The sequence below is a fragment of the Acomys minous genome, assembly GCF_964271855.1.
Source record: "Acomys minous genome assembly, chromosome: 14".
NCBI classification, from domain to species: domain Eukaryota; kingdom Metazoa; phylum Chordata; class Mammalia; order Rodentia; family Muridae; genus Acomys; species Acomys minous.
In genome coordinates, this window is record NC_140496.1 from 22195474 (window position 1) to 22209314 (window position 13841).

The 13841-nt window shown below is 50.4% G+C and overlaps 1 protein-coding gene and 1 long non-coding RNA gene across 6 annotated transcripts in view; one reads left to right on the forward strand and one right to left on the reverse strand.

Annotated features, from left to right (window-relative positions):
* Positions 1–13841, forward strand: part of LOC311582430 — a 222632-nt gene that overhangs the window by 13105 nt on the left and 195686 nt on the right. The window lies entirely within an intron of this gene.
* On the reverse strand, positions 20–13227 carry EDC4 (enhancer of mRNA decapping 4). 4 transcript variants are annotated; one of them, XM_084755498.1, is made up of 29 exons: positions 12772–13227; positions 8670–8826; positions 8180–8291; positions 7845–7951; positions 7364–7553; positions 7107–7254; positions 6921–7025; positions 6315–6424; positions 6140–6223; positions 5966–6061; positions 5776–5878; positions 5481–5661; positions 5312–5384; positions 5117–5208; positions 4854–5041; positions 4645–4778; positions 4482–4560; positions 3586–4022; positions 3398–3502; positions 3146–3298; positions 3030–3066; positions 2761–2950; positions 2512–2667; positions 2136–2251; positions 1883–2048; positions 1614–1800; positions 1303–1522; positions 781–944; positions 20–556 (listed from the first exon to the last, which is right to left on the reverse strand). In XM_084755498.1, exons 1-29 carry the CDS (start codon positions 13210–13212, stop codon positions 364–366), a joined length of 4524 nt encoding a protein of 1507 aa, XP_084611624.1. In that variant the 5' UTR covers positions 13213–13227; the 3' UTR covers positions 20–363. The 4 variants fall into 4 exon arrangements, with proteins under 4 accessions (XP_084611624.1, XP_084611623.1, XP_084611622.1 ...); XM_084755497.1 differs by having other exon boundaries at positions 2761–2938; positions 4407–4560; XM_084755496.1 differs by having other exon boundaries at positions 4407–4560.

Below are 13841 nucleotides of genomic sequence, written 5' to 3' on the forward strand. Positions count from 1 at the left end.
AACCAAACCACACACAAACTTTGTTTTACTCCAAAAGCCTTTAATTGAATTTCTCAATGTTTTTCAAAAACAAAAAGATCCAAATTAGAGGTAAAAAGGAACATGGAAAATTCAACTCAAGTGGTGTCACGATCTTGGGGTCATGCTTCAGGCATGGCAGGACCCAAGAAGGCACAATACCTGCCCTGGGCCCAGCCTAACCCTGTCGGTTACCACATACAGTAGACCACTGCTGTGCCTCGCCCCTTACTTCCCTGCAAACACTGGAGATGGAGGCCTGAGCAGGGAAACACCAGACATGGCCCTGCCTTGGCCTAGACCTCCAGACTGGCCTTCATTGTCACGCCATCCCTGTTTAAATGGCTAAGGAAGGCTGGGGGTCACAAGGCCGTGTAGCATTAGGCTGAGACGACGGGCGGCTTTGCCAAGTGAGTTGTGTGGGTCAGCCTGTAGGAACTGGAAGAGCTTCTGGCGCACCTGGGCCATGACAGAGCCCATGTGGTCTCGAGTGATGGGATCACTGTGGTCCAGGTGCATCACAGCCTCCTCCAAGTAGCTGGGGATAAGGCAGAAGAGCAGGCTAAAGCTGGATGCCAGCAGAGAGGAGTGCCCCCTGGTGGCACTGAACCCCAGAGGAATAAGGACAAGAAAGTTTCTAAGCCTCTTATAGGAGGGGTGGAGAAGATTGGGGGGGGGGGGGGAAGACACACTGCAGATGGGAATCAGTAAGAGTGGGTGTCTCCCTCTAGCTCATCTCTGGTTCCTGACTGCCCAACTCACCTGAGCTTGAGGTCACTTCTAGTTCCTAGGTCGGATGCCAGCTGTTGGATTAGGGAAAGGAGAACAGGCTGGGATAGTGGGCAGGGTGGCTGCCCAAAAACCTGGGCTGGGTCCACAGTTTCACACACATACAGCACCAGGTTGAGATCAGCGGCTGTCAGCGCCTGGGAGTAGAACAAGACAGCGTGCTCATTTATACCTAATGCCAGGACGGGAATGCTTGCTTATTTGAGGGTGTACGGCCTAAGAGCTAAAGACCAAAGTTGGATTCTGGGGGTTCCAGAAGTGATGTTCAGAAACTCTGATAGGGTTATAAGGCTACTTTAGGAAATTAGATTACAAAGTTTTCCTTAAAAAGGTGGTCATGAGGAAAGGTGGGTTAAGATACAAAGAAAGGTGGCCATGCAATGGATCGGACAGCCAAAAAGAACCTGTCTGCCATACAGAGCAGAGACTGCTGGGGAAATGGGCATTTGATCCTGTCAGGTGACACTCCATCATTAAGGGTTAACACTATTATACCTGCTGGAAGGCCTGGTTGAGGTGGCCCTGCTGCAGTAACTGCAAGATGTGGGCTTGTTGAGCCTGGCAGTCGAGGTGGGCAGAGGGGACAGGTGTGCCAGCAGCTGATCGCATGGCCTGCATGATGCTGGAGGTGACGGTAGCCTGTTGCTCCTTAAGGGCCACACTTACTTCACCCTTAACAATGCGTTGCACTTGTGCTAAAATTGACTCCTGCAAGCTGCAAAGGGAAGTGAGCCAATGAGGTGGATAGGAAGCCTGTTCTGGCCCATCCTAAACCTACCACCTAGCCCAGAGCCGTGCCCACACACCTGCCCACAGCCACGTGCAGCTGGTGTTGCACCTCAGCCCGAACACTGCTGGACACAGTGGCCGCCATCTGCTCAGTGGCACTCTGCAGGGTGCTGACCAGGCCTCGAAGCTGGGCCAGCACAGGTTCCCTAGCTTCCTGTTCACGTGCCTTCCGGCTCTTCATGTGACTCTCTAGCTGCTGCAAATCTAAAGGATAAAAACAGAGATCACAAAGGGAAGATGACAGGATACAGCCATTCCTACTATTGGGATTTATGACGCTACTCACATTCCTGCGTGCCCAGTCTAAAGCTGTCATTGATTTGCTGGAACATAGCCTGGCAACTCTTCTCAAAAGCTGGCAGTACTACACTCTGGAAGGCTTCCCGGTAGGCAGCCTGCATTGGTCCCTGTAATGTGTCTGCAGCTGCTCGGGCAATGGCATCTGTCAAGTTCTAGAATATAGGGAGGGGTCAAGTTGAAAGCCTGAGTCCAATCTGGCCTGCCTAGCCACACTTCCCCCATCTTGGACTCTATATCACCTTGGACTTGAGTAGTTTGGAGATATTCTCTTTCATGTTGCCTTCTACAGCTGTAAGTTTGGTAGCCACTGAGTTGCTTAGTTGGCCTGCCACAGGCTCCAGACTTCTGGAAACACCTAAGAGGAGTGGATGGAATCAGAAGTTGTTTCACGAGCCAGGCGTGGTGGCGTACGCCTTTAATCCCAGCACTCGGGAGGCAGAGACAGGCAGATAGCTGTGAGTTCGAGGCCAGCCTGGTCTACAAAGTGAGTCCAGGACAGCCAAGGCTACATAGAGAAACCCTGTCTCGAAAAACCAAAAAAAAAAAAAAAAAAGTTGTTTCACAGTGCCCTATACCCACCTGGCCCACTTCAAAGACATCTCATGAAAAACTTACATGGAGGGACTGTCTTCTTGATTTCATCCCTTATGCTGCGCTCTAGTCGCCCAGCCACAGCTGAAGACAGTGCCTGGGACAGCTGCTGTGTCAGCTGCTCCTGTAGCTGTCCACCCCGCTGCTGCCCTTCAGCCAGTGCCCGCTCAAGCCGCCGTTCTGTGGTGGAGCTAAGGAACAGAACCTACACATTTCCTAGGCAAGGATGCTGCAGTGCCCTACTACAATGCTGTGCCACCACCCCAAGGATACGCTCTTGCTCATGCCGTGTCTCCAGGGCACGTTCTACATGGTCAGTGACAGTGCTCTGTAGACCTTCAAGTTGGGCACAAAGACGCTGTAGCAGCTCCTCTTGGTTGTGCCATAGCTCTGCCAGCTCTCTTTGCTGCTGCCAAATTAGTGCTGGCCAGTCCTCAGGGGGTGATGTCACCTGCCAGAAGCACTGACAACTTACCCAATGTCAGTCCCTACCACCCTTGTGGGATGGGGTCCTATGGGTAGAAAGGTACTCCCTTACATACCTGGTGCTCTGTGAGCCGGGATCCCACAGCTGAATCCCTATACAGGCAAGAAGCACTGCAGGTCACATCAGGCAGCACGGAGACCACCCCTAGTCCCGGTCCCCAAACCCTCCTACCCATCATCCTTCTTGCTTTTCCTCTTGAGCTTGGGTGAAGTCCGAGGGGATCCCTTAGTCTTCCAATCCTTGGCAGGCAGCCGTGAAGCAGGAATTTTGCTGCCAAAACCTCCTGAGGCAGAGGCAAGGCTGGCAACCTCATCATCATGGTCACTGTGGAAGGGAAGGAGGGCTAAGCGCCTGCTCCCATGCTAGCCCTATCAGCCTATTATTTCTGTTGTGAGAGGAAGAGTACAGCAGGACAGTGCTTACCTTTGCTCAGCACTGGTGTCCTGACTGTCATGTTGTTGCAGTAGGTGGTAAGGCGGCCGGTGGAAGGCCAGACTTTTGTGCTTTTCCTGGAGGCCATTCCTGGGGCTAAGGAAACACACTGACTCAGTAGTAGATAGTCCTAATGCCCACACACCCATTAGCATACTTTCCCCTTCTAAGCTTCTCACCTTTCTGACAGTGTACTACAGGTCTCACGAGTAATGTCAGGTGCTGTAGGCCAGACTTGACTGTCAGGGGTTGCAACCTCCTGGGTCAAGGCTGCTTCCAGTAGGGAGGGGGTACTATGCCGATCCCCATCCCCAGGGCCTCCATCCAGGCCAAGCTGAGAGCCAAGTTCAGGGCCTTGCCTGGGCCGAGGAGACAGTAGGTGTAGTGCTGAGGCAGCTGAGGCCATACTGTCTGGCTCAATGAGGCCCTCAGGAACAGAGGAGCCAAAGCCACGGGATAGGGCCTCAGAGGCAATTTCAGGGATGTCCTGGGACAGGGCAGTAGATGCTGAGGAGATCACATCAGGGGAACGGGTGCGACTCGGGGAGGCCTGGGGTAGCCCCAATGGCTCCACTTCCTGCAAATCCAAGGATAGTGCAGAGGCAGCAGTAGATACCTGAGAAGGGCCAAAGATGGAGGCTTAAGTAATAAGGGGTAAAGGGCACAGAGACAAGGTACTGGTACCTATAGTGATGAGAGACAATGTAACAGGGAAAAGAGATACATGAGGAAAGAAGGGACCCAGCTCACAAGAGGTGGGGATAGGAGACTGAGGAGATGCCCTCCAGGGAACATGAAAGGATGCTCTAACCTTTCAGGAGATATGAAGCCTGTCTTCCACCTGCTACTCAGCATTTTACATATGCATTCTCTCTCTCGTTCATATTCATATTCTCTCTCTCTGTCTCTCTCTCTGTCTCTGTCTCTGTCTCTCTCTCTCTCTCTCTCTCTCTCTCACACACACACACACACACACACACACACACACACACACACACACCTGCCCAGGTCCCTTAGGAGTCAATTTGTCAGTTGGGCCTGGGAGCAGGCCAGGAAGGAGGCTTCGAGGGCTTGCCTGCAGGCTGCTGCTGCTGTTCATTGTCAGGCTGCCATCCAGCTGCAGCTTGGGGCTCAAGGTCAGCTCCTCGGGTGGCCTACCAGCAGAAAGGCAAAGCACAGCAATTTGTCACAATCTGGCCCTAAATTCTGCTATCACCCAATTCTGAGTATTGCCTTACCTGGGCAAGGAGGGGTCCATAGCTGAGGAGCTGCTCACTGCGGACACGGCTGTTAGAGAGCTGCTGCTACTGCTGCTGCTGCTGCTACTGCTGCTGCTGCTGCTGCTACTGCTGCTGCTAGGGGACGCAGAGATCTGGGAAGATCCAGAGAATGAGCACTGAGGTCAGCTAACGGGACATGACCAGACCTCTCTTCACTAAGGAAGTACCTGCTGCAGGGAGGCGGTGGGTGTCATAAAAGCATCAGGTGTCATCAACTTAGGCTTGGTCTCATTGCTCAGACTGAGGAAGTCTGCAGGTGCAGTCAGTTCCACAATGCGTCGGAGGTCAGACTGGGACCCGTGAGCAGCTGAAGCTAGCCCCTCAGAGCCTAGCTCAGGTCGAGACTCTCCAAATGCTGTTGGGAAAGCTGCTTAGTAAGATCTCAGAACCACATCAGTGTAACCTGCCTCCCTTCTATTCCCTTACTCACTGAAGTCCTCGTGAGCAGTGTGGGTAGGGAGTGGAGCCACCACATCAGGGTTCAGTTGTGGCTGGAAGCGAATCTGTACATCTTGCAGTGCCCTAAAGAACAAGAAAAGAGGAGAACAGAATACTCCAGCAAGCCAGGGCCAGGAGGGTAGGGGGAACACAGACAGGACATGACAGGCCTCCCTGACACACTCACTTAGTATGCACACAAAAAAGCTTGATAAGCACACCAGCTGCAGATTCCAAGGCACCAGCTCCGTGGGAACTCTCTGAAAGGACAATGTGGACCATTAGGCCCCTGGCCTGCTCTGTGCCAGGACTCTTCCCACATACCAACATATAGCCCTGAGCCTGGGGCACCTCACCAGCCCCCAGACTGTCATTCTCCTCCTCAGCAGGCAGCACTTCAGTGTGCCGCAGTCGGCAGCGACTCACAACCTGGATGCCGAAGCTCAGCACAGGGTGGGTGAGCAGGAACTCAGAGATGGAGCTAAAGCAAGCACGGCCCTCATCCTGGTTCTGCAGCAGCTCCATCACATAGAGGACCTGCATGAGTAAGACATTCCTATGTGAGCTGAGCTGTGAGGGCTGTGGCTATGTCACATATCCTGCCCTGCCCAAACACACCAGCTCTTCCTAGGGTACACCACAGCAGCCTACCTTTCGTTGCACGTCACTAAGAATCAGATACTCTGCTGAGAGGTCCAAGCAAACTTTGAGGCTGGGAGGGACACTCACTGAGCTGAAGATATCTGGGGAGAAGCTAGGAAGCCAAGAAGTGGACCAAATAAGGCGCAACTCAAAGAAGCCATATCCCTGGCCTATTCTCAACTCCCTAGCTCTAGTTTACCGAATGGTTTGCAGACAGGTCCAGGACACTGTGCACCACATTTTCAGCTCCTGATTCTGGTCAGCGCCGGTAATTAGGAACCTCCAGAATGGGACCCTGAAAAGCAACAAGGCTGCTTACCAGCCAGGAGCCCACAGGTAAGCCCACTGCCTACTTGCATGCCCACTCACTCACTCAGGATCCTGTTTCTTATGGTTATCACAGAACAGGAGGCAAGAGAGGGGCCGCCCATCATGAGGCTTCCATTCATGAAGACACCTATAAACAGACACATGAGGAGCCTGAGTGATTATCTGTCTCACTTTCTACACGGGGCGTAGAGCCCAGGGTCTCTCAGAGCTTTCCTTACCTTGGCTCATCCTGACCTTCAATGTAGATCTGCCAGAACTTGACAAAGCCATCATGGCTTGCAGTAGCCAGGACAGTGCCATCAGGGGAGAGGGCTCCTTCGCTTAGGCACTGTGAAGAATCCAAAAAGCTTTGCTTTGGCTCCTTACTGGAGCTAAGAATGAGTCTTTCCTAAATGAGGACGGTAGTGAACTGGGATGACCAACAGTAGCCTTGCACTTCTGTGTTACTGAATGAATGAAGTGGGTGCTACAGAGAAAACCAGACCTGCAGGGCACAGCCACATCAAGAGTGAACTGTAGGGCTGGAGAGATGTCTCAGAGGTTAAGAGCACCACTTGCTCTTCCAGAGGACCAGAGTTCAATTCCCAGCAACCACATGGTGGCTCACGACCATCTATAATGAGATTTGGTGCCCTCTTCTGGCCTCCAGGTATAAAGCAGTTATGTACATTAAATAAATAAATAATTAAAAAAAAAAAAAAGAGTGAACTGTACAAGTGAGAGCCAATTTATGTTCAACACCCCCAGTGGCAACATACTGGTAAAGCTATGGAAATGGGGAACAGATGAAGAGCACAGGAGAGGGGAAAGGCAGAGAGGCCTACCGTGCTATGGCCTTTTACCACAATGAAGCCCTGCTTGATTTGGCTGACATCAACAGGCCAGGTGCTGTGGCTGGAGCGAAGCATATCCAGGTCCCATACCTCAGCCTAGGGGTACAGGGAGGTATTTAGGCCATGTGCACAATATGGCAGTTCTGATCCTTCCTTCACCATATCCAGACCTCTCACCCGGTCTTCATGCAGCAGGGCCACCGTTGGGCTACTTTCCTCACAACAGTCCTCACTTTCCTCAGGGATGAAGGGGCACCAGATGATCCGTCGGAAGTGGTTCAGTGCCGTGCCCTCTGGCTGCCGGATATGGACTAAAATCTCTTCTCTAAGTAGGAGTTAAGGCTAGATACCAGGTGGATGAGCAGGTAGCCCAGAGCAGCCCCAACCCTAGGCCCAGTTCTGCTTTTTCAGTCCCCTTGCCTGGGAATGGATACTGAATTTTACCCTTAACTAGAGCCAAGCGCCACACAAAAAGATTGCCAGCCTCATCCAGGCAGGCAAGCTGTGGAGAGTTGAGGTGTGCGAAAGCCAGATCAGCCACACTGCCTGTGAAACCCTTGAGCAGGGTCCGCTCTGAAGTGCTGACACTGATCACACGAACCATTGCTGAGCCATTGTTGGCAGCTGAAATGAGAAAAGTAGAGAATAGTGAGCAGCAGCGGCACGGGAGGCCTGCAATGCCTGCCCCACTACTGCCATCACAGCAGCAAGTCTGCCCTTGCCTGCCCCACTACCGCCATCACAGCAGCAAGCCTGCTTTTCCTGACTAGCCCAGGGCGATGGCAAGGAAGCCAACAAACCTCTACTGTATCCCTAGCATCTGAGTAGGCTAAATAGCTCGACACTAAATGTGCTTCTCTGGGGCGTCCAGCAGAACCCTCCCTTCTTGGAAATATGCCCCACATCCCTACTTACCCCTGATGGCATATGCCAAGAAGGAGTTAGACACCGCAATCAGATTGCCATAATAATATTTCTGCTCCCAGTCATACTTGGCGACAGGCTGGATTTTCACCTGAGAACTCAAAGTAAGGTGAAGAAGCTGAGGGCTGGAGTAGGTAAACCTCCTGAGGACAGGCCAGGCCACAGGTACAAGCCTAGCACCCACTGACATCTCCCAGAACAGATTTCCAAGGGTTGGGTGTCAACACTGAAGGTGGTTCCCTCAGGAATTAGCAGCACGCATGAGAGAAATGAGAAGCTGAGTGTGTTCCCATATAGTACGTGGACCACAAAACCCTGGGCCTCACCTTGTTGCTTCCCCGTGCCTTGCTGGAAATGCTGGAGTCACTGCTGGCCACAATTTCCACCTCCTTGGCCAAAATCCCAATGCAAGTAGAGCTGTCATCTCCAGAGAGGCAGCTGGAAGAGGTACATAAACCCAGTCCCTCGCGCACTGAAGGCTCAGCAGAGGGCTCTAAGGACACAACTACCTGATGAAGACAACTAGTCCCAGAGTCCCAGTTCTGCCTGGTCCACTGTTCTCGTGTACACAGCTCCTTCACTCCGTGCTCACCTCCCTCCTGACAAACGAGGGTAATTCTACTCCACACTAGGCACAAAGGCTAAATCTTTAGCTTGTCTTCATCTCTTCTGTAAGTATAAATTTGACATATTATAGGCTCTGCCCCAGATCATCCAGAAGAGAGGAAGCAAAGGCTGCTTGCCCATTTGACTCCCTTAGCTAAGCAAAACCCCCAAATCTATCACTACCACTGTTACTATTTCTTAGGTACTCACATGACCTGCTTTTCCTGTAGGTTAATGGGTGGCATAGTCCGTATGCCAGGCTTGTTTGTTGAGTTACCATCACCTGAACTGAGTGGGTCCGGGACAAGAAGCCCATTGAGGTCTCCATTGTAGGCACTGGGTGGCCTTTGGCTCTCCGCATTGGAGCCTAGGGAAAGAGGACACTGTGACATGGTTGCTTTGCCTGCCATGAGCTTCCTCTACAGCTCTAGACCATAAAGTACTCAGAAACACTTATTATGTCCACGAGGAGGAGGGCCTCTTGTTCACTCCTCATTCTGTAAGTGTGTGTATACAGCAGGACCAAGGATGAGCATGAGAACTCTTCTGCCTGTGGGAGGGGTCAAACCAGCAAAGACCTTCTGATGAAGCCAGAGGCACAGCTTAATGGTAGCATGTTTGCCTGCTTGTTTACTATAAGTGAGGCCCTTGGTTTGCTATTCAGCACCAAAACCAAAACTAAGCAAATAAATAAAACCTCAAAATTAGGCCAGTTTGGGGCTGGAGAGATGGCTTAGCAGTTAAAAGCACTAACTGCTCTTCCAAAGGACCTGGGTTCAATTCCCAGCACCCACATGGCAGCTCAAATGCCTGTAACTCCAGGATCTGACACCCTCACACAGACATACATGCAGGCAAAACACCAATGCACACACAATTAAAAAAAAAAAAGTTAGGCCAGTTAATACTTAGGCTAAGAACAGCAAACAAACTTGACTTGAAGGAGGGTAAGACAGGATGTCACAGCAGTTTTATTTACAACATGCAAACATGGGAAATGCTGTATATTGTGGCACATGCCTGTAATTTCAGCACCTGAGACGCTGAGGCAGAAAGACTTGAATTAAGGGACATGCTAGGCTATATATGAAGTTCAGGTCAGCCTACATTCCATAATGAAATCCTGTCTCAAAACAAAACAGAAAGAAGTGGGAGATATGGCTCTGTGTTTAAGAGCACTTGCTGCAGCCAGGCGCGGTGGTACACGCCTGTAATCCCAGCACCCAAGGAGGCAGAGGCAGGGAGATCTCTGTGAGTTTGAGGCCAGCCTAGTCTGCAAAGCAAGTCCAGGACAGCCAAAGCTACAGAGAAACCCTGTTTCCAAAACCCAAAACCCCAAACCAAACCAAACAAACTGAACCCTTGATGTTCTTGCAGAGGACTCAGATTCAATTTTCAGCACCTACATGGTGGTTCACATCCATCTGTGACTCTAACTCCAAGGGATGTGATACCCTCTTCTGACCTCCTCAGGCCCCAGGCCCACATGTGGGACACATAGATATATGCAGACAAAATACACATAAAATAAATCTAAAGCAAACATAATGAAATGAAAACAATCAAACAACCCAGAAACAAAACATGGGAAGGATAAAGAGAAAATAGGGTTGCAAATGCCTCTGATATGAGACTAGGTTGGTTAGCTTCTCCCTCTGGACCATGAGAGCCACAAAAGTTCATCACTCCCTCCCTTTTTAAAGACAGGACCTTCTTGTATCGTTCAGATGGCCTTGAAATAGGGATCTTCTGGCTTCTGTCTCCTAAGTGCTGGAATTACAAGTACATGCTAGCATAATTTTAATTTTTACATAGTCAGCCGTAGCCAGTAAACTGACAGTTTTAAAGCAAAATACAGGATAACTGAGAGTGTGTGAGGTACCAGAATTCAGACAAACACAGTGGTAGAGTTTGTGGAGTTTCCTAATGCAAGGAAAGAGGAGGGGACCTGACACACTGAATTAGTTACCAAGCTACCTTGGGCAGGTAAACTCAGAAGGAAAGGCACATGGGGAACTAGAAAAAGAGGAGAAGCTGTTGGCATGGGGTGGGATGTGCAATCAGGAATGACAGGATTTTAGATGTTTTCACTGGCTGGTCCCACCCTTCCTTAGTACTGTGGCTTGAGTCCTGGACATCCCTTGCATGCTAGGTGGGTTTTTTTTTGGGGGTGGTGGTGGTAGTGTAGTACTGGGCCTGGAACTCAGGGCTTTGCACATGCTAGATAATTGTTCTACCACTGAGGTCTGTCTTCAACCATTTATGTAGTTATTTATTTTCTTATTTATTTACATCGGATCTCAACATGTAGCCTGATGTGGCTTTCAAATGCTAACTCTCTTGCCTCTGCTTCCTGAGTGCTGGGGCTACAGGGGAGTGCTGCCAGGCCTGGCTTCTGGCTAAATTTTAAAATGTATTAGTTCAGACACTCCTTCCCAAACTCCCAGCTATCAGGAAGGTGCTTCAGGAGAAGACCAAGTTCTCAATCATGAAACAGTCTTAGGTCTGATAAGTCCTTCAGTAAAAAGCGACAAGCAAAAGCTACTTGAAGTCAGGTGCGATGGCACACTCCTGTAATCCCAGCACTCAAGGAGGCAGAGGCAGAAGGATCTCTGTGAGTTAGACAGCAAGTCCAGAACAGCCAAGTTACAGGGAGAGAGACCTTGTCTCAAAAAAAAAAAAAAAAAAAAAAAAGTTACTTGAAAAGAATCAGCAGGTGGTGGTGATGCACATAATTGATCCCAGCAGTCTGGAGGTAGAGGCAGGTGGATCTCTGAGTTTGAGACCAGCCTGGGCATAGGGTGGGGGTGGGGTATTAGGAATGACAGTATTTTAGAGTATTTAGAACTTGTTACAACAAGTTCCAGGACAGCCACAGATACAGGGAGAGACCCTGTCTCAAAACACCAAAACAAAAGCAAAAAAAAAAAAAAAAAAAAAAAAAAGTTCCAGTTACTAAACAAATAATTTCTAGAGAAAGACCCTTTATCTTTCCCTAGGACTAGAGCCACTCTAGCAGCTCAGGCAAAAGCTGGCTGCTCTCCCTTCCAAGCAGTTTACTGTGAGGATAAACAATAGGCCCAGGCTCTATAGTCAGTCATGCCAGGCTCTACCAAATCTCTATAGTCTACTCAGCTGATGATGGGCATCAGAGGCACAAACCACCTCATGAGTAAAGGGAGCACACACTGCAGGCACCAGTCAAAGCCCAGCAGTCTCAGGCAGCCAATAGATTAACTGTGTATGTGCCAGCTAAACCCACTGGAGAGCGAGTACCAGTGCCTGCTTTAGCAGTCTGGGTCTGATTCCCCACAAGCCCCAAAGCAAGCATAAAACGTGTGAGAAGAGGCAGCTCTTAATTATGGCCTCTACATGCACACCACTATCACTAGCAAGCCACTACAACTTTCAAATATCTCTGTGCCAGTCAGAAAACTCTAGTTTTCCATACATTCTATTTCCTTTTTGTAATATGTGCCTTTTCCATAAGTACCTTGAGTGCTTTTCCTAGCACCCAATCTCCTGTATACAGTCTCCGACCTAGCCTAAAGTTTCCTCTCTCAGACCTGCCCTCTATCCACCCCCATTAACATCACAGTACCCAAAAAATCCTTTTACAATAACAATATTATGTTACAACGCTGTTGGCTTTTTGTCCTGGGAACTCTTACCTGACAAGAGTAGCCCCAAAGGGGATCCTGGAAGGCCAAGTAAAACTCTGATGAATTGGGAACATATGGGCTTGCAGATGTTCCGAACCTAATATAATCAGAGCTACAGAGTCTGTGATTTGCCTTCAATCCATTAAGAACAAGAAATTTGGGGTTGTCCACCTTCTGTCTGAAAATCGGTTTCAGAGCAACATCAGGCCTACAGTCTACACTTTTGGGGCAAAAGCAAGTTGCAAAGTGGGAACAGAAGCTCTTCAGCATATGGCTTAACTCTAGGCCCAGAACTCGCTAAACAGACGTTGATTGTATCAGGCCTCTGAACCATAGCGAGTGAGAGCACAGGGCCAGCCCTCAAAACATTGGAGTTTGGAGGCAAGGAAACCAGATGGATTGGGTGGATTCTGAGGAGGGGCCTTATCTTCGGCCAAAACACGTAAAGACAAGGCAGAATGGTCTGGCACAGGATGCAGAGGGTTAACGTCCAGGGGTCTGCGCCATTCTCTGGATGTGCCTAGAAATCATTCATGACTCTTAAGTCCCGTCCCCCGTAATCAAAGGACCTGCGGTACCCGAGGACAGTCTAGCTCCACACCATACGTTGGCCTCTTCGCCAAGAGCCTACCCACTCCATCCCGGCTCACCTCCCGCAGGCCGGTCCAGCTTGAGGATGTCCCGCAAATGCTGCGTGGCGTCCTCAATGTCGATGCTCGCGCAGGAGGCCATGGGCCCGGCCACGAGAGTCCTGCTCGCACGTTAGTTCCTCTACCTCCACGCACTGTCCAATTTCGCCCAGCCACGACCCCACCAGACAGCAGGAGACAGTGCCCTACGCAAAATCTAGCCGCAGTTCGCAAACCGCCACCCGGGCTGCGTCCGTGAGCCCCGTGAGCCCCGCCAACCCCACCAACCGCCTCCACTTCCGGTCCCACTACCTTAGCTTCCCGGAACCTACAACGACTGCAGAAGAAAGGTTCCGAGCTTTGAGAGACCAAGCCGTTCCTACAGGAGGTAGACTCTTTAGGCTCGTTTGCTCCCCCCAAGTCCAGCAGTGGAGAAAATTTACAAGACCAAGAAAAGAGCATGCTCACAGAGCACTGGGTTGTGTAAAGCCCCACTGTCGCTGCAGATTCAACCCAGGTCCTGCCCCATTCTGAAGAACTCTAATAGTACAACGGAACGAAATCTACCCGCAGGTAGCAACTTTTCAGACACTGAATAAGGTGAATTGGTAGGAGTCTGTTCCATCTCAGGAGTAAAGACCACGACACTTTGTTAGGCTATAAAGGCCCAGGAAATGCAAGGGCAGGGGAGATGATTCCTACCACAAAAACCTACTATCATTGTTTCCCGACTGTCCCCAGCACCCCCTTGTCCCACACGGCAAATTTAGTTAGGAATAAAGAAACCATAATTTACAAACACCTTTTTATTGCAGACATTTCAGGCACAGGTACATGGAAGAAGCTGTATTGCAGATTTTATACAGGGTGGACTAAGAGGCAGCTGGTGTCTACCTCTCCCCACTCACCCCTACTTCCCCCAATACAAACAGCTTAGAGATCAGTCCCATTGAAACCTCCTGTGTGCTGTCCAGGGCTATGACGGTGTAACCGGGCAACCTATGGAGTACGCAGAAACCTTTACTCTCCCCTCACACGCAGGATATGGGGGTAAGAGAGGGGAAACTTTCAGGTGTGCCCGACCGATCCTA

Excerpts from the sequence above, each read along its gene's own strand:
- EDC4 (XM_084755496.1), bottom strand. The coding sequence starts at position 13,212 with ATGCTCTTTTCTTGGTCTTGTAAATTTTCTCCACTGCTGGACTTGGGG. Across the intron at positions 5,879-5,965 it reads ACCTGTCTGCAAACCATTCG|CTTCTCCCCAGATATCTTCA; the intron begins GTAAACTAGAGC and ends TTGGCTTCCTAG. Across the intron at positions 2,252-2,511 it reads CAAGAAGACAGTCCCTCCAT|GTGTTTCCAGAAGTCTGGAG; the intron begins GTAAGTTTTTCA and ends CACTCCTCTTAG.